General features: G+C 43.1%; 2 protein-coding genes across 2 annotated transcripts in view; both read right to left on the bottom strand.

The window, feature by feature from the left end:
• Window positions 1-1,587: 1,587 nt before the first annotated feature.
• Window positions 1,588-7,047, bottom strand: SLC35D3 (solute carrier family 35 member D3). Its single transcript, XM_053974690.1, has 2 exons — window positions 6,612-7,047; window positions 1,588-5,470 (listed from the first exon to the last, which is right to left on the bottom strand). Exons 1-2 carry the CDS (start codon window positions 7,045-7,047, stop codon window positions 4,641-4,643), a joined length of 1,266 nt encoding a protein of 421 aa, XP_053830665.1. The 3' UTR covers window positions 1,588-4,640.
• A 3,225-nt stretch (window positions 7,048-10,272) lies between these two features.
• Window positions 10,273-17,875, bottom strand: part of PEX7 (peroxisomal biogenesis factor 7) — a 41,712-nt gene continuing 34,109 nt past the window's right edge. The window contains exon 10 of the mRNA XM_053974388.1: window positions 10,273-13,139. Within this exon, the coding sequence (XP_053830363.1) occupies window positions 13,071-13,139 (69 nt within the window). The 3' untranslated portion in view covers window positions 10,273-13,070. The remainder of the gene's footprint in view (window positions 13,140-17,875) is intronic.

Here is a 17,875-nt window from a genome sequence, read left to right as displayed (position 1 = left end):
TCTGTTCAAACACATTGTCCAGTGTGTTTGGCTTTCTTAAGTCTCAACCTATAAAAAAACTGAGCCTGGCTCAACAGCAGGTTTATAGCCTTATTACTTAAAACACTGTTACTATGAAAAGATCTCCTGGTTCTGCGTGTATAATAAATCTCCACAGGGGCAGGCACAGCCGGGTTTCAGTGTTGGCTGTCTGGCAGAGTGAGGGCCCTCACTCCGGCGCCTGTCCCGTGCACAGCCCAGCTCCACAGGACACTGGGACACAGCCTGGGCACAGCTCCACAAGAAGCTGGGACACAGCCAGGGCTGGGCTATATAGGGATCTGGGATGCAGAGAGCTAGTGGGCAGAAACATGCACAAAGGTAGAAAGAAGCAATCTGGACATTCAAGATCCTGCTCGTCCATCCCTTCCCTGCCTTTCTAGAAAAAAAAAGTAGCAGAAGCCTCTGTGGCAAGTCCTCCATCACTTGCAGAGATTTTCAGGATGGACACTGGAAAAAAGATTTGGGAGATACAGTGGCAACAAAGGATAAGAAAAGAGGGCATGTGCATGCTCATCAATTCCTGACAGGAATGGGGTTGAAGTGAAAAGCTTCCTGATGACCTTCAACAAGCAACTGAAGCATGAATACAGCAGCTCATTGAGAGCAGAGTTGATTGCCTCCACTGCACTCAGACACTCCAGTTAGAAAAACACAGAAGAAACCTCAAAGATGTACGTGAAATTATAAACGACACAGGCAGAGATGGTTAAGGTGTTAACCCTTCACCATAATTAGCAACACAATGCTCAAATGTTAATTTAGAGACCAGAATTGAAAGGCTTGCACGTTTTTGCATACTAAAGCCTTTGCAGAAAACAGGCATTTTTGCAGCAAGCAGAATTACAAGAAGCTATTAAACACTGGCAATAAATTATCCCTGGACATATGCAGGGGTCTGAAGTGTTGGTTAGTAAACTGTAAAATTTCTTTCATTCTCAAATGGCTCTTTGTAGGTTGCTGCATATATTCCATGTGGAAATGATGGCAAATACAAGATTAGTGAAGTATGCAAGTTTTTAATTTATCTTTAGAACTTTTAACTGTACCTTAATTGCCTCAAAATAAACTGTCCTCTCTCTAATTTCTTAGAGAGAAGAATGCATTTCCGAAAAGATAGCCATGTTGTCATGTTGCATGTGTATTTTTGTGTGTGCATGTGCGCGTACGTGCGTGTCTAGGAGTGCTACAGCAGGCGTTACTCAAGGATGTGTTGACACTGAAATTCCTGTTTATTCTCAAAGCAGTCGTTGTGCATCAGGTTAATTTATTATCTGACAACAAGGATGGTCTCCTTCTCTAAATTAACCTGCAGGCACATTTGTGTGGAGCTCCAAGATGAATTCAGCAATAATCGCTGACCACAGCCTGGTCTGGCACAACCCAGTTTCAGCCATAGGCGTATTATGTACCTTTCATCCAAAGCAAACAGGTAAAAATTAATGCTTAAATAATCTCTTAGCGCTGCCATGCAACACAGATGATAATACAAATACTTAACATTGTAAAATTAAATTAATATTATGTTCTTTAATAATGCTGTCATTTTATAATGGAACTACTAATAATGAGCATAATCTTATTTTATGAATTCTAGAGTTATAACAGCTACACCAGTGACATTAAATCATCTTAAATATGTAACCAAAAAAATCACCACTGAGAACCACAGAAATTTTGAGCTGTACTGAGGTCCCAGCGCTTCAGAATCCTGTGTTCCTTTGTCTGTCCTTAGTCTCTCTGTGACAGTATTTATAGTGTGTGGTCACATGTTGAGGAAACTTGGATGATATAAAGGCACAAGAAAAACTATAAATGAAGCAAAAATGAACACCCTGAAGTAGTAACAATAAGAAAAGCAGAAGGCTTTTGGAAAGCAGTGCATTTTATTCCCACATCTCATTCTACCATCTTCCACTGATGCTATTAAAATACCTCAGCACGAGGCAATATTTTTATTTCATTGTGCAACAGTGTCTGTTACTGAAAAACTGGATTGCATTTGCCAAATTCCCATTTTAATTTAGGGAATTTACAAGTAAAAACAGAATACAATATAATCACATTTCGACTATACATGCAAATGTACAACATTGTAACAGCAGCTTTTTTAATAGTCAAAACTGTTTGAATTTCCACAGATTTTTACAATTTAATGACAGTAAGTGGCAAAACATTTAACCTTCCCCCAGGAAAAAGTCCTGAAACAAGAGTCCAGTGGGAGAGCTTCCTACAGCACGTGTCAAACACAGTGTGTGCACTACAGGATCTAAGACTGGCATCCAGGTTGTAAGAAGATCCACATTTTTGTGGACAGAAAACACTGAACACAGTGAGGACAGTTCAGAATTGTGGGTTTCTCTCCAGCCATCTGTATGATTACAATGCACTTCAATATCGCAGTGAGTTCAGTAATACAACAACTATAAGTCATAGGTACAAACTTCTTTAGTCTAGGATGCATTTGAAAAACTAACAAAAGCCCTATTATATTAGCCTAGAAACAATAAATAGTACTTTTATTGAAAAGATCCCATATGGAGCTCGAACAGAAGGTAAACGTATTTTGGCGTACAGCCAGTACCTCTTAAACACAAGCTATACATAACATGTGATGTACAGGGCTCCGTGCCCTGTCCCCCAGCTCAGCAGCCACAGGCTTTTAGCATAAATGTCCTTTTAGCCATCTCTTTTAAAATTCATGGGTGATGCCAGGTCAGCCAACTTCTGCAATCATTCTGAAAACACACTGCCACAGCACCTGATGTTTCTGCCTGCATTTATTGACAAGAACCTAAAGCTCCCCCAGAGAGCAGTTTTGCAAATATTCCCTGCTGGGCAAATTGCTCACTTCAGACTGAACCCGCTGTGAGGCTAATGCTGCCTGCTCAGCTGGAGAGAGCACTGGGCCAGGCACTGGTTAATTAGGGAATAATTGATTTTCAGTTCAGTGGCTTAATAGATAATAATAAATAATTATTAATAACAACAATAACAATATTAAAAACAACAACAACAAACTTGGTTCATTTTTTCAGAAAATGGTAATAGCTTGTTTCAGTCTGTTGTCAAGGTGGCCTCAATGGCTGCAGCACCCTTTCGGGGTGAGAAATACATCCTGTCAAATCTTTTCTCTGTCTAATCAGAGCAAAGGTTCCACCCAAGTACTCCCACCTACCAAATGGATATCTTCAGGCAAAAAAACAGCCTGTTTCCACAGTCTTTTCATTTAAACAGATGTGGGACAAAATACTAGCATATTCAGCAGAGGCCTCGCTGGAGTGCCTGCTTCCCACTTCCCACACGAGTGCTTGAGTTTCCAAGGGGAAAGGCAGCTCTCCCCCTCGCAGCCTATGGGGACAGGGACAGTCTGGGCACTGGGGAGCTGCTTCTGCCAAAGCCATGGATGTCCCCGTGCTGAACACACAGAGCATCCCGCTCCCCAAGCACTCAGCCATGGGATCTGCCGGAGCACCGGGCAGCTCCTGCTTCCTGCCCGCACTTTGTTCCACTGGACAGCACAGCACAGGGACAGTGAGGGCGGATATGCACAAAGCCACGTACCAGCACATGGCCAGGATGTAGCACAACTGTCCTGCAAAAGCACCCCTGGGAACTTCAGAGCTGGTGTCCCCAGCTCTGCTCTCAGCCTCTGCTTATGAGAGAATGAATGGAGAAGATACCTGCCTTCCAGTCCAGGCTCTGATTCATCCAACTTTAGGGTACAAGGAGGTTAACACAAGGCACACACTTTCTCCCTAAATTTTATAGCCCTCCCAAATCCAATCAATACATACCAACATTTCCAAAATCTTACTTGAGTCAAGCTAATATTCCAAATGCTACGTATCGTTAAAGCTCATAGATAAACATCCTTCTTTTGCCAGTCAAAGCTTCTCAGAAGCTCAGATCTGGTTCTGCTTTCATGTATACCACCACAAGACTAAAGGATTTCTACTGAAGACACAAAGCACCCAATGTAAACCAGGTCCAAGGCTTGGCCTGGAGGGCTTGAATTCATCAGATAAGAGAGTGATTTTACACCAATATAACTGAAGCGGTACAACCTCTAGCTCTGTTGCAATTGTATTGACACAGAGGAGCACAAAAAAGTACAGTTAATACGAGTTTATATTGTAGGAATTAGTTATGTAGAGTACCTATAATTGGATGGATACAGATATAGAAGCACACTGACAGAGCCTCCAAATGCGATAAAATCACCAGGCTCCAGACACAATCTAAGGTATAAGCCACTGCTGTGTCACTGGTACTGCCAAGTATCTCAATGGCACCGATATCCCTCATATTCCCAGCTGCTGGGCAAGCACCCCATGACTTCCCCTTACCCAGCTCTCTCTGTGTCTGCAGCAGAGTGTCAGCACCTTAGCTGAGGTGGGTCTAAAGTGACATACTGAAAGCAGCTGAAAGCAAGCCCAAAGCATGAGCAAACTATGACCTTTTGTTTTTTTGACAATGAGGTAAAATCATCCTGAATGACTTGGATTTGTAAGTATTGATGTGGAAATGTATGCTCTGCCTTCCCCCTGTACAGAAAACCAGGTGTCTGTCCTCAAACAATAGGTTTTCAAATCTGCTTTTTAAGGGTTTGGTAGCTCTTCATTTTCTAACAAATAATCCTTCCTTATATAATTAGCACCCCTCACCAACCTCCATACTCCAAGATAGGCTTCTTTCAGCGAGCTTCTGTTCACTTCTTGTGTGACGGTGGATTTTCCCTGAACCACAAGTGCCTTGGCTGATTTCTCAGTGACGTCCTTCTCTTCCTCTCCACTCAGTCTCTGCCCTGTGGATGATCCTTCCACTGCTGCTTCCTCAGCCCCCTTCACCTGGGATATTGTCTCCATGGCAAAAAGAGCTTGGTCTCCAGCCTGCCTTTTCACCTCCTCTTCTCTAGCTTCTTTCTCCAGGTCCTCATAGTTGCTCTGCCGCCTGGTCTCAACGTACTTGGCCACACAGTAAATGACAGACCCCAAGGTGTTGACCACAACACCAGCTATAAATAACTTTGTGGGCTCCACATCATTGAATGCCACCATGCCTACCGTGATGGTGGCTATGCTCTTCACCACCCCTACAAAGCTGGTGGTCACAGCTGAGTTAATGTAAGTGCAGTGAAGGGTGGTAAAGTTCATGGCACAGCTAATCAGGACACAAGCAATAAAGATGCATACCATGGCAGGATCCTTCCACCCCGGGAAGGACCAGACATTGATGGAATCCATGCTGGCAAAGGAGCAGATGATGAGGAAAGGGGTGGCCGAAACAGCGATGGCATACTGAGCTGTCAGGGGTCCATATTCACTATCTACACTGGTTTTCTGAATGAGCACCAGGTAGGCAGCGTGTATCAGCACGGCCAGCACACCTGTTACATAGCCCATAGCATCCCCGGTCAGGTCACCAGCTCCTGTCATGAGAGTCACAGAGAGAAATAAGCAAAGGTGTTGCATGGGAAACAGAAAGAGAGTACCATTTTGGACTATAGGGATATTTAGGAAATATGCATCATTGCACTTTCCATAAGTCTTGCCTCCCAACAAATCTCTTATACATTTTTTAAAGCTGAAAACATATTGAGTGTTTTTCATACCTCCTCTAAATCCCACAGCCAAAATCAGATTGCCTTCTTCCTTTTGTGAAGACACTGTGGAAGATTTGTAGCTGAACCACACACACACACACACAGAGCAATCCTGAGCATCCTCTTGCCAGCACAGAGCAAGAGACACAGCACAGCAAGAGACAGAGGCCAGCAGATCTGGCTGGCTGGGCTGCCTGCCCTCCAACCCACAGGCCATTCTGCACCCTCTAGCCATGGAGCCCTGTGGGATCCCTGAAGCAACAGCCTCCCTCCCTAGCCTCCTGTCAGTCTCTTTGCAGGTTAAATTACACACTCTGCATGTGCTCTGCTGTCCGAGGCAGCCCCTAGCCCAGGAGTGCTGTCGGGCCACAAAGTGCCACCTTTGCCTCCCACCCTACCTACACCTCGGCTGGAAAGCAACACGGGTCCTCCTGGCCCCAGAGGGCTGTAGCTGACCCCTAAGCTTGCACCTGCCCTTGTAAGATGACACTTGCCCCGGCAGGGCTGCAGCTGTCCCATGGGCTTGCAGCTGCCCCTAGAACATTACATCTACCCCTGTAGATTCATCCACCCACCATAAGACTACACTTCCCTCCATAAGGTTGCACCTTCCCTGGTAGGGTTGCAATAAGGTTGCAGCTACTCCTACAGGTTCACACGGACCCCCATAAGGATGCACCTATCTCCAAAAGGTTTTACCGAGCCCTGCAAGAATGTACCAATCAGAGAGGGGCTGCAGCCACCCCTGCAAGGCTGCACCTGCCTGCCCGTGAGGCTGCATCTGCCTCCGCGGGGCCACAGCTGTCCCCCAGAAGTGCACGTCCCCCGTATCCTCGCGTCCTTCTCATCGGGCTGGTGCTGCCCTCCCGGTCCCGAGCCCGAAGCCCGGAGGGAGCAGCTATCGCTGTGGCCGCCCGTCCCGTCCCGTCCCGCCCCGTCCCCTCCGTGCAGTCGTGGTCGCGCTCACCGGCCAGCGCGGCGCCGCAGGTGGTGATGAGGACGGCGACGAGGACGCCGGGCGAAGGCATGCCGTCGCGGAGCACCAGGGCGCCGGTGACCAGGGTGACGAGGGGCAGGCAGCGCTTGAAGACGACATACATGGGGAGGCTGAGGCCGCGCAGCGACCAGAGGGTGAGGGTGGACTGCAGAGTGGCCAGGGCGGCCACGGCGGCGAAGGGGCGCGCCAGGCGGGGCCCGAAGGGCGGCAGCGCCGCCAGCCCCCGCCGCCGCAGCGCCTCCAGCCCCAGCGCCGCCGCCGCGCTGCTGAGGCACTGCAGCAGCGTTAGGAAGGCGAAGTGGTAGCGGGCCAGCAGGAACTTCAGCAGGATGTTCAGCGAGCCGGAGCACAGCCCGTGCGCCACCGCCACCGCGACGCCCCGCGCCCGGCCCCGCCACCGGAGCATCCTGCCCGCGCACGGCCCCGCCGCCGGGCCCCCGGCTCTGCCGCCCGCCCGGCCACCCGCCGCGGCGGCGGCGGCGCGGGGGGACGGGGACGAGAGGAGGCAGGGGGCGGGAGGAGGCAGGACGCGTTCCCCGCAGGGCGGCCACCGCCCCCGACGTGTCCCCCCCCGCGCCGCCCCCAGCGTGTCTCCCCTCCTATCCGCGTCCCCTCCCCGCCCCCAGTGTGTCCCCACGCCATCCCCAGTGTGTCTGCGTGGCCGCTGTCGGTGTCCCCCATCCGGCCGCCCCCGCCCCCCGTGTTTCCAGGTTCGTCCCGCGGTGTCCCCCGGAGCACGCCCGGCTCAGCGGGGATGGGAAGCCCCCCCGCTGTCCGCAAGCCATCTCGACCCCGCTCGGGTGCAGGAGGACGGGCAGCGGGAGCGGCACCGAGGCGCTTTCCGCTCGGGGGAAAAGCCGCGGGGCGCCCGCAGCTCCGCAGCCGAGTGCCACCGGTCCGAAAATAATGTGGAAGAGCCGTCTCCCGGAGCGGGGAGATAAGTGCAGGCCCGCGCGTTCCGAAGCAGGGAGTACCACTTTTCCTACTCCCCAAAAGTATACGGCCTCCCGGGAAAAAACATCTATCGAGCCTGCCGGCAGCATCCCTCCCACTGCCCCCCTGCTTCCTCGGCTTATCCGAGGGAGCGCCTTCTCGGGTTGCGAACGGCAAAGAGACGGGGACTGCTGCTAAGAAAAGCAGGGAGAACCGGGTTCTAGCAGAGTTGCCTTGAGAAGTCACCAAAGACTGGTTGCTACACAGCTTTCAAAAGTCATGTTTTAAAGCCTGGTAAAGCCTAAATAAGCTGATCGCTTCTCTCGACTTTCCAGATGAGAGCTTTAACAGGAGATGGCAATAGACCATATCGAGTCTTAGGAAAAGGCAAAGCAAAAGCAGCAGTTCTCTTGGGCAGCCAGAGAACTCCCCTCTACCACTCTCCTGCAGCGTCAGGCAACACAAGGGAAGGGAAAACTATACTTTTATTCAGAGCTGCCTTATAATATCGATTTCTCTCATCAGGACCGGCAGGGTATAGCCAACAGGGCAAGGTTTATAAAATGAAATGAGGTACACATTAAGAATGAGTGTCTGAAGGTGAAAACTGTTAATGCAGGAAAAGAAACCATAGGTACTGGAGACCAAGCCTGGTTTCAGAACCCACTGGAGAAATGTGCCAATATATTTACATCAGCCTCTATTTGGACTCACCCCAAGCCCACATGCAACACAATTTAAAGAAAAGTGTGGATCACCTTGACAGTGTTTGCACATGGGAGAAAAACAACTCATTCTGACAGGTAAGTGCAGACGGAAAAAAATCAGACTGTACTTTCTGGAAATACTGTAGTAATTTGGACTATACCTGAGTGTATCCTCTGGCAGAAATAATTTTGTCACCTCATCAGTGAAATTATCACTAGAGAACTGAATCTCTGACATTGCAGAGTATCAGGCTGAAAAACTGCTTTGGGGGCTAAATATTTCCTTGACTGAAACAGAAAAACAAATGTATCAGAAACAAAAATTTTAATAGGCTATTTCACTTATAAGGACTGTAGAATGATCATCCTAGTCCAACTGCCTGACCAATTCAGGATTGACCAGAAATTAAATCATGTTGTTAAGGGCATTCTCCAAATGCCTTTTAACACTGACAAGCTTGGGACATCGGCCACCTCTCTAGGAACCCTGTTTGTATCTGAATGCCTGCCTAGTAAAGAAATGCTTCCGAATGTCCAGTCTAAACCTCCCCTGGTGCATCTTTGAACCATATCCACACATCTAATCACTTGAGTCCCAAGGGGAAGAGATCAGAAGTTCCCTATCCTCTTGCTCTCCTTGGGAAGCATCAGAAAGGGATGATGTTTCCTCTCAGCCTCCTTTGCTCCAAACTAGACAAGCCCAAAGCCCTCAGCCTCTTCTCACAGGACATGTCTTCCAGCCCTTTCACCAGCTTTGAGGTACACTGCTGGATGCATTCAAGGACCTTCACATCCTCCTTAAATTGTGGAGAACTAAATGGAGAACTCAATGGAGAACTCAAAGAGAGGCTGCACCAATACTCAATTTGGAAAGTCAAGTGTTCAAGCACCAAATCCTATCTTTTGGAACTCACCTGTGCTATAATGGCAGCTTCTCTTGCAGCATCTCCCATGGTACTCCTAATTTCAATATTGTCTATAGACAGAAAAGGGAGGTGGAGAAGAAGCTGTTGTCCCTTACCAAGCCACCCTTTTCTCAACACGGATTGAGGCCAGGTTCAGTACTAGTCTTCCACTGCCTCTCCACCACTCCACAGTTACACAAAGTGTTCTCCTGCAGGGGAGATTCACTGGGGAGGAATTGAATAAAGCAACAGGGAGACATCATCAGAGGTGACACTGCAGGGAAGGAATTTCCCCCACACTGGCTGTTCATGTGTCCAGAGGGAATAGTGGCTGCTCAGTTCATACATTGACTCTGTTATTTGGCTTGGCAGTGAGGTAGTTCATAGCAATGAACGGCTCTGTGGTTCTTTACCTTAATGAGATGATTATGATACTTCAACTTTCATCCTTTAAAGGATGCTCAGTTCTTCATTTCACCTAGCTACAATGACACAGGTGAGTGGAAAACAAAAAATGCAGCAAATTGGTGTCTTTCTAAGGGCATAGATTTTTTATAATGGCTTCTTGGATGAAAATAGTAAAGAGCTTTATAAAATGTTTAATGGAAAATATGCCTTAATTAGAGTCTAATGCAACCATCAGGTCTATCAGGGAAGAACTGTGTAGAGTTGTATCCATTCCCCATTCCACGACCCTGAGCACAGCTGAGCAGTTCTACTGAAAGGCACAGTACAGCCTGCTTATGCAGCAAAATTTGAGGCCAGCACTGTACTTGGCTAGAAGAAAGAGATCACTTAATTACTGACACATACTCTGCACAAGCAGACACAAAGAATAATTTAAAATTGCTTTCCTTTATGAAAATGAAGACCTGATGGGGCACACAGCCCAGTTGCATAAAGTTGCATAAAGTATGGTCTCTACCAGTACAGGGGAAAAATGTGACCATCACCCAGTATTCATACATGAAATAAACCACGATTATGATACTCTTCTTAGAAGATACTCTCAGTATCTTGCACGGCATTTACTTTTTGAACAACATTTCTTAATTGGGAAAGTGAACACAAGAGTATAGCCAAAGATACTGTGTGCAATTAATTTAATAGCATTATAGAACAACAAATCCACGCCTTTAGAACTTGATTAATCAATATGTTTCTTGAACCAAAGAGAAACCCAGACTTAAATAAAACAAAATCTTTCACAGGAGCAAGTTTGAAAGCAGAAGACATTACATGTTTTAGATTGTTGTTGTTAACTGTTTCAGTAAATGAAAAAAAAAGATTGGAAGCTAGTATTTTGGTCATAAAATAAGAAGTATTTCTTCAAAACAATTATAGCAAATATTCCCTGAGAATTAAAAATCAGCAACAACTATTGCCAAATTGTTTTTTCTGTTACAGTGCAGAAATGTTACAGCACATTCTCACCATTTAAAGATCACACAGCAAGATTAAAGGCCACAGTTTTTATTTATTATGTGCATCTTCTAGACGTCCTCATATTTCAAGAGAAATAAATCCAGATACAGTAACCCTCAGCAGGGCTCCATGGCTAGAGGGTGCAGAATGGCCTGTGGGTTGGAGGGCAGGCAGCCCAGCCAGCCAGAGCTGCTGGCCTCTGTCTCTTGCTGTGCTGTGTCTCTTGCTCTGTGCTGGCAAGAGGATGCTCAGGATTGCTCTGTGTGTGTGTGTGTGTGGTTTCAGCTACAAATCTTCCACAGTGTCTTCACAAAAGGAAGAAGGCAATCTGATTTTTTAACCAGGACATGAAGGGAGAGAAGGCAGCTGAGGAAAGATTTAATCCATGTGCTGAGTGTGCATGTTCAGAATTCCTAATTTTTCCCCCTGCACTAGGTTTTCTAAATTTTCCCTTCCAACTGATAGGCTATGGCAGCATTCTGGAATAACCCACTCTCTCTGTCCCCCCAGAAACATGCATATAAAATACACACCTGCTACCAAAATGTTCCACTCAGACAAGCAACTTGTAATCAAAGCAGAAAAGGGAGATAAAACAGAAGAGTGGAGGAACTATTGAAGTTGAAATAATCAATTTTAATGCCTAAAATTAGATTTTATGGCCCATGGTACTGCTCAAAGCTGCATGCAGCACAGCTTTATTCTGCATTATTCCTCAGCACACAGAATTAAAGTGCAGTAAATGGTTCAGATTTGGTAAAGCACACTGTCACAAAAAAAGATAAAATCTACTTTTTGTTATTAATTCAACTCAAAAAGATGTCAGTCCAGAGGCAGTTTGCATTTGGCCAAGAAAAATACAAAATCCAACTGGGATACAAATTATCATGTTGTAGAATAAAGTTTTTTCCTGTCCAGCCTATATACCCCATCAATATATGCATGTCTCTCTGTGGCTACCTGTCAGTTCCCTAGCTCTTTCTCCAAGATAGAACAAGCATTTTTTCCTTGAAATTTGCAGGTCTTAGCTCAGCTGAATTCTTTCCTTCATTGCTTCAAAGCATCCAGCAGGTCTGGCAGTGTCTGCTATTGGTCGATCTATGAGTGCTGCAACCCAGAAGAATAGAGCATTTATTAACAACACAATATGAAAACTTGACCAGAGATCTGCAAAGACCCAACCTGCAAAGAGTCTTTTGATTGTAGTAGTAGCTGAGATAGGCTAACAGCAGAAAGGAGACAGTTTTAAGAAGGTAAGAAAAATGGCTAGCAGAAAATGAGGAGAGAAGGCTAACACATACCAATGAGTGCTGCAGTACTATCACAGATTGATCCTAAAATACTATTCAGAGGTGTCTGGAGAAACATAACATCGGAACATCTCTACTTGCCCCAGAAAACTTAGATGGAAGTACCAGCATGTGGGCTGAGGGGTCAAACTGGGAATGCAAAGTATTCAACATACCTAGAACATGTTGTGCATATTGTAGTGACCACAATAGTTTGGCCATGCTGGATCTGCTATGCTTGTATCATGCAATTAATCTGCATGTATCTGGTCTGGACATCAGTTCTCACTTTGGCCAGGCTGTCACAGGTCCAGAACCACTGGATTTATGGCCATATTCTACTTCTATTTCTTGGAAGAACTTTCTAAGTGGAAATAGAAAACAAGTGTAATAGAAGAGATGGTTGCCCGATCTCTAAATCTTGAGGATTGTGATCCAATTAGTTTTGTATATATTTCATTTTTTCAAAACCATTTTCTCTATTATAAGAGTATCTTTATACATAACTTCATCAACTGTTTTGCTCAAAGAGATCTAAAGGAAAAATATATGAAAATAATCTTTACCATCTTTGTGAAGCAGCAACTAGAAAGGTCAAACAAATCAGCTGGCTATAAAATATGACATTTACTGTCGATCAAGAGTAAATGCATCATATTGCAAAAGAAAATAATGCAACATGACTCACAGCAAAACATAAATGCATCTGAGTGATACAAACTTTAGTTGACATTACAGTACTTTACAGTAAAAAGCCTTTCGCTTATTTTCTTTTCCTTTTTTTTTTTTCTTTTCTACAGTGACATCTCAAAATACACTGCCAGTAACTTTTAATCTTTATAAAGAACAAGAAGATTCAGGCCTCTCCTCTCATCATTAGCCAGATAGATCACAAACTTGTGTTGGTCATTCAGCTCTGAAGACACCACTGATACCTGCTATGGCCACTCTTCAGGCTCTGAGTAACTGTGGAACATTTTGCTAGCTCAAGTACTACCTGCACAGTAAACCAAGCCCAGAAGTCTCCACATGTTCAAGTGCACAACACTCCATTCAAGCGGTTCTACTTATAAAGAGACACTGAGATTAGTGACATTGTTGACACTTTAGCACAAATCTGGTTGTGGGGGAAGAGAGAAAGGTTCCTGGTGTGTTAGATCATCTTCTCTTCTAAACAGGAACTGCCAGACACGATGGAGTATAGATCTTGACTAGTTCGTCCCAAGCACAGTCCACCACCTACAAAGCAAACAAAATCTATTTAGGTTCTTCACAAGTGTCATTTTTACAAAAACTGCAGGGAACTTAATGCATATTGTGGATTTAATATCACTTGGTACTCTAACTTAAAATGCTTCAAAATTATACAATAACTAAATTGGTTTTGAATGTAACAAAAGAATGTAACTGAAAATTAAATTAAGGAAGGACAGACGTAAGTGCAGACTCTGCGATGTTTCTTCTCTTTATATAGTCTTAGGATCCTTTCACCATAATATCTAACCATTTCATTACCAGATCTGAACAATCTTCTTATACTTGCAGACATAGAAATAGCTTATAAACATTTTCCAAATGTCTAGTGCTGAGGAATGAATTATACAGGAAGTTTCCTGAAGAATTAAGCCAGAATTTCAGTCTCACGCTTGATAGGCTATGAGATCACTGTCTATTGTTGAGAAGAGAGATGTGTATTTGCTGATCACTGAGATTTGGGGGCCATAGTGTTGCTTCAAGCACTACCTAGACCCCACTTTTCTGATAAGAAGTGGTGCCACTTGTGGCACTTTATAAACACAGTGACTGATTCAAGTATAACCACAACTTCTCTGAATTCAACGTCCCAAGCTTCATCCTAAATGTAGGCTTGAACTTAAAACCAGAAAACCAGAAGGTTAACCTAAGTCTGTAGTGTTTAAAGATCTTAATAAATTACAAGACTCAGAGGAAAAAAAACTACGGAATGCTTTCAGTTTGAAAATTAATTGAAAATGCACTTCAGAGTCTGTAACAAAATGAAAGGGTTACCCACACTGACAATTACTCAAGAAGATGACCTATCATATATATTCACAAAATATTGTAGGAGACAAGAACTAAGGCAAATAGAACAAAGAGGAGAGCTAAAGAGAAAAAGTTGAGGAGGTCAACAAATAAATGCCAACAAATCTGGCTGAAACCATATTGCATTATCTTTACAATGTCATTTCCAGTTGGGATCACAAAAGATACAGTATTGGATCCTCTGCACAACAAGCTTCCTTCTGCTGCAGCCTGCAATTCCTGTTCTCTTCTAGAGCCAGAATGAACAGCTGCACACTAAAAATTTGGAAATCCAGCTACAGTATTTTATTTCAGACTATAATTAGCCCATTTTGTGTTTACTATACTGCACTATTATTCATTTTTATTGCTTCCTTAGCTGGTTCTACTTAGTTATTTGAAGTGCTTTCCATATACATCTAAATGGGTCAAAAAAACTCTTAACAATATGTCTGTCTATTCATACGACATAACAGAGCTTTCGGTAGCATAATGTTCTGCTGCATTGCAGTCTTTCAAATCATACCAAAAAGAAAATTTGAGTTTTCCACTAAATGCTGTGTAGAAGCTGGCAATCACAGAAACTGCAGATTTTTTACTATTCTCCACAGCTACAGATCAATGTTCCATAGGAAACACTTTCTATTTTTGTAAAGAAACAAGAAACAAAAATAACACTTGGAAAAAATCCCATGGGAATTCCCACCTGGTATCAATGTAATTAGTATCCCTGAAATCCCCTCTGAACAAATATAGTTATAGAACCATTTAATCTAGCAACACTAAAAATAAACGGGGTATTAAAAGAGTTTGAAAAGGATCACTTGAGATAAATTGCCCAACTCACTGACTTAATGATACCAAATGAAAGGAGAAAACACAGCCAGCCAACAGGAGGGAAACAAAAGCTACAGTAAGTAACAGTGAATAAGAACAGTTCTCCTGTGCAGCAGGAAGTCTATAATGAAATGCTGATACCAGAAATCTTGATGGAAATACACATGTGAAGTACAGAACGCAGGTATCTATGGGAAACTGGGACACTACAGCATGGCAGAGCATTAAAAAATTAATGACATTTCCATTTCTTCTTACTTTCTCCAAAACACAGGCAAGACTGGCAGAGAAAGGGGGCAACTGTAAGCTAGGAGTGCAGCAGCCAGCATTCTTTGATGGAGAGTGCCACGTGCCCCTTTGCAGTAGCTCAGAGATTGTCACTGCCTCAAATACAGATGACTAAGATGAATCCTAAGATGAAGTGAAGGACTTGTTCATGCAGCAACGGCATCAGTTTACAAAATGTCTTCTCTTTGCATTTTGCCTTTTATCTTGTGACCTTTCTTATAGAGTGGTCTTACAACATTTTTAATACATACTTCAAAGCACTTTAGCCTTTTTAAAAAAATAAACTATATGCTACTTAATTTAAATATTAAAAAGAGGTAGAAATTTAATTGGGATGAAGGCTCATCCAGCACACCACAGTAAATAAATACAGCAACCAAAAAGGGGCAAGTTCCTAGAATTTATATTTTGATCAATGAGATGATGTTACTGACAGGTGAACAAAGTCCTCCTGTGGTGGGAGGAAGACAAAGGAAAACTGAAAATCAACTCACAGTTGATTTGCACACCTGATAAAAATCCCTCCATTAGGAGCATGAAGGGATGGAAGTTTGTCCTCCTGTAAAAAATGTCTGCTGTCTTGGGGACAAATTTTACTCTGACACTCAAACAAATCTCACCGATTTCAGTTTGTAGAGGGTGCATGTTTGTTTTTTTGGTTTTTTTTTTTTTCAAACTGACATGCCAACAGAGTATAGGACAGTTTATTTCAGTTGCAAAGAACTGTATAAATTGCAATATCCTTATAATATTGACTATTTTGCACGGCGTATTTCATGCAACTTCCATTATCATTTATGAATACTCTTGTAACTATAGAATGCAGTTTTACTATAGCAACTTTTAAGTATTTAAGTGCAGGGAAAAGCAAAGTAATTAGAGCTTAATCATAAAACAAGAATATTCTCTGTTGCACCGACTAGTAAACCACATCAAGAAATAATGCAAACAGAAGAAGCATTCTAAGCCTGGTAATTTTCATTGTAACTAAAGCTGCATGGAACAAAGGCAGTCTAACAAAATTGCATTTTTATTTGTCTTTAATGCTATTATTTCAGTAGCAAAGTTGTGGCACCAGCATATACAGTAAAGGTACTATACTGTTGTTATTGCAGAATAAATATCATGCCAATTTATGTGCCAGCAAAGATACAAAAACAAGTACAAAAAATGGGGATCACTGTATTTCTCTTCAAATAAAGCCAGAAAAGCAAAGAAACAAAAAAACTGCAGTCATCCCAGAAAGTTAATTGCTTGACTACAAAATCATAGCTCAACTCAGCTAAAACAGCTATCCTGTATTTTATTGAAATATTTATCCTTGTCCCTGAGTATAACAATGTTTTCCACCCACTGATTTAATACTGACATCCATTCATTTATCAGAGCCATTTCCATTGACTCACTAACTGATTTACTCCCTTGACAGGCCCTCTGTTTCCTATTCATCACAATCATCTCGCCTTGCAATAGACTTAGACCTTTTCCAGCACCCGAGGGCAATCCATTCAGTCTAGTGCAATTACCTGCATGACATTCTGCCACTTTACTCTTCAGAAGAAGCAAGAGAACAAGAGAAAACTCCCAAGTTAGCCACTAACTTTTTTATTCATTACTTGAAGGCACAATAAATCTATCTGCTAGCATAATCAAGATTAAATATATTCAAAAGAACAACTAAAAAATTAAGAGTTCAATTACCCTTTATGAAAGGGTTTAATCAGAAGAAAGAACAGTCCTCTCTAGATTAGTATCTCAGAACTATCTTGGTGCCACTGAGTTTCCAGAGTGCTCATAATGAATCACGTGATAATATGTAAATGTGTCTGAGACCCATTTCTCATCTTCTTCCCATCCCATTTTCAAATGAGACCTGTCTTTTTTTTTTTCTGTAGAAGAGCCAGCAGAAAAAAAATTCAGTTCTCAACTCCCATTAGTTGTGTTTCCCTTCCTCTTTTGGTTTCTTATCTCCTGTGTCTTCTCAAGCATAACTTAATGGTCTATTTATATCATTATTACATGTTTTTGAGGGATCCTGAACATCCTCTAAGCTTGTGGGATGGAGATTAATTGAAGATAAAGCAAGCTATTAGGCTTGGTTTGCTACTCATCAAATTATTTTCACAGGTGAACATTAAAACTAATTGGTCACATGCATAATGGACCATGCATGAGTTTAAACTCATTCAATACCTGTTTCTTCTATAAAATCTGAACCACTACTGTGGCCTGTTTGGTTAGCAGTTGCCAGAGTGAACTGCATGATGCCAACCTTTACGTGAGGGTGAAAGTAATGGGAGTTTGCAAATAAAACTTTTTCTTTTCAATGTGCAGTAACACCAATATTTTTTTTAAAATTTACTTTTGAAAAAAACTACCTTGATTTAATTATTATTTCCAGTAAAGACAAAATGAAACAAACCCCAGAGCAGACCTTCTTATAAAGATCTAGGTTAAAATTAGAGTTATCATAAACAGATGCTTCAAATGCTGCTTAAAAAATCCATTTATTTCTTAAGGAAAAAAAGAGATAGAAGACTTGAGGGGCATTATTTTTCACATTGCAAAGATATGTCACAAAGAACTGATATCAGAAGCCAAAAGCTGTCTCATCATTTGTTCTGTTTCTCTAACATGGATAATGGGAAGATGACTTGGAGTCACATTTCTGAATGCAAGTCTTCCAAATGTGCTTTCATCAGTAAGTTGTAAAGGAAATGGAGATGTGAGTTGCAGGTTAGAAAAAAATCCTTGAAATCTCCGCAGATTTGGTAGCAATTCCTCTGTACTCTAAAAATTAGGAGGAA

This window comes from Vidua macroura, chromosome 3, assembly GCF_024509145.1.
Source record: "Vidua macroura isolate BioBank_ID:100142 chromosome 3, ASM2450914v1, whole genome shotgun sequence".
NCBI classification, from domain to species: Eukaryota; Metazoa; Chordata; class Aves; order Passeriformes; family Viduidae; genus Vidua; species Vidua macroura.
The sequence above is the reverse complement of the archived record's forward strand: the minus strand, read 5'-3'. Positions and strand labels throughout refer to the sequence as shown.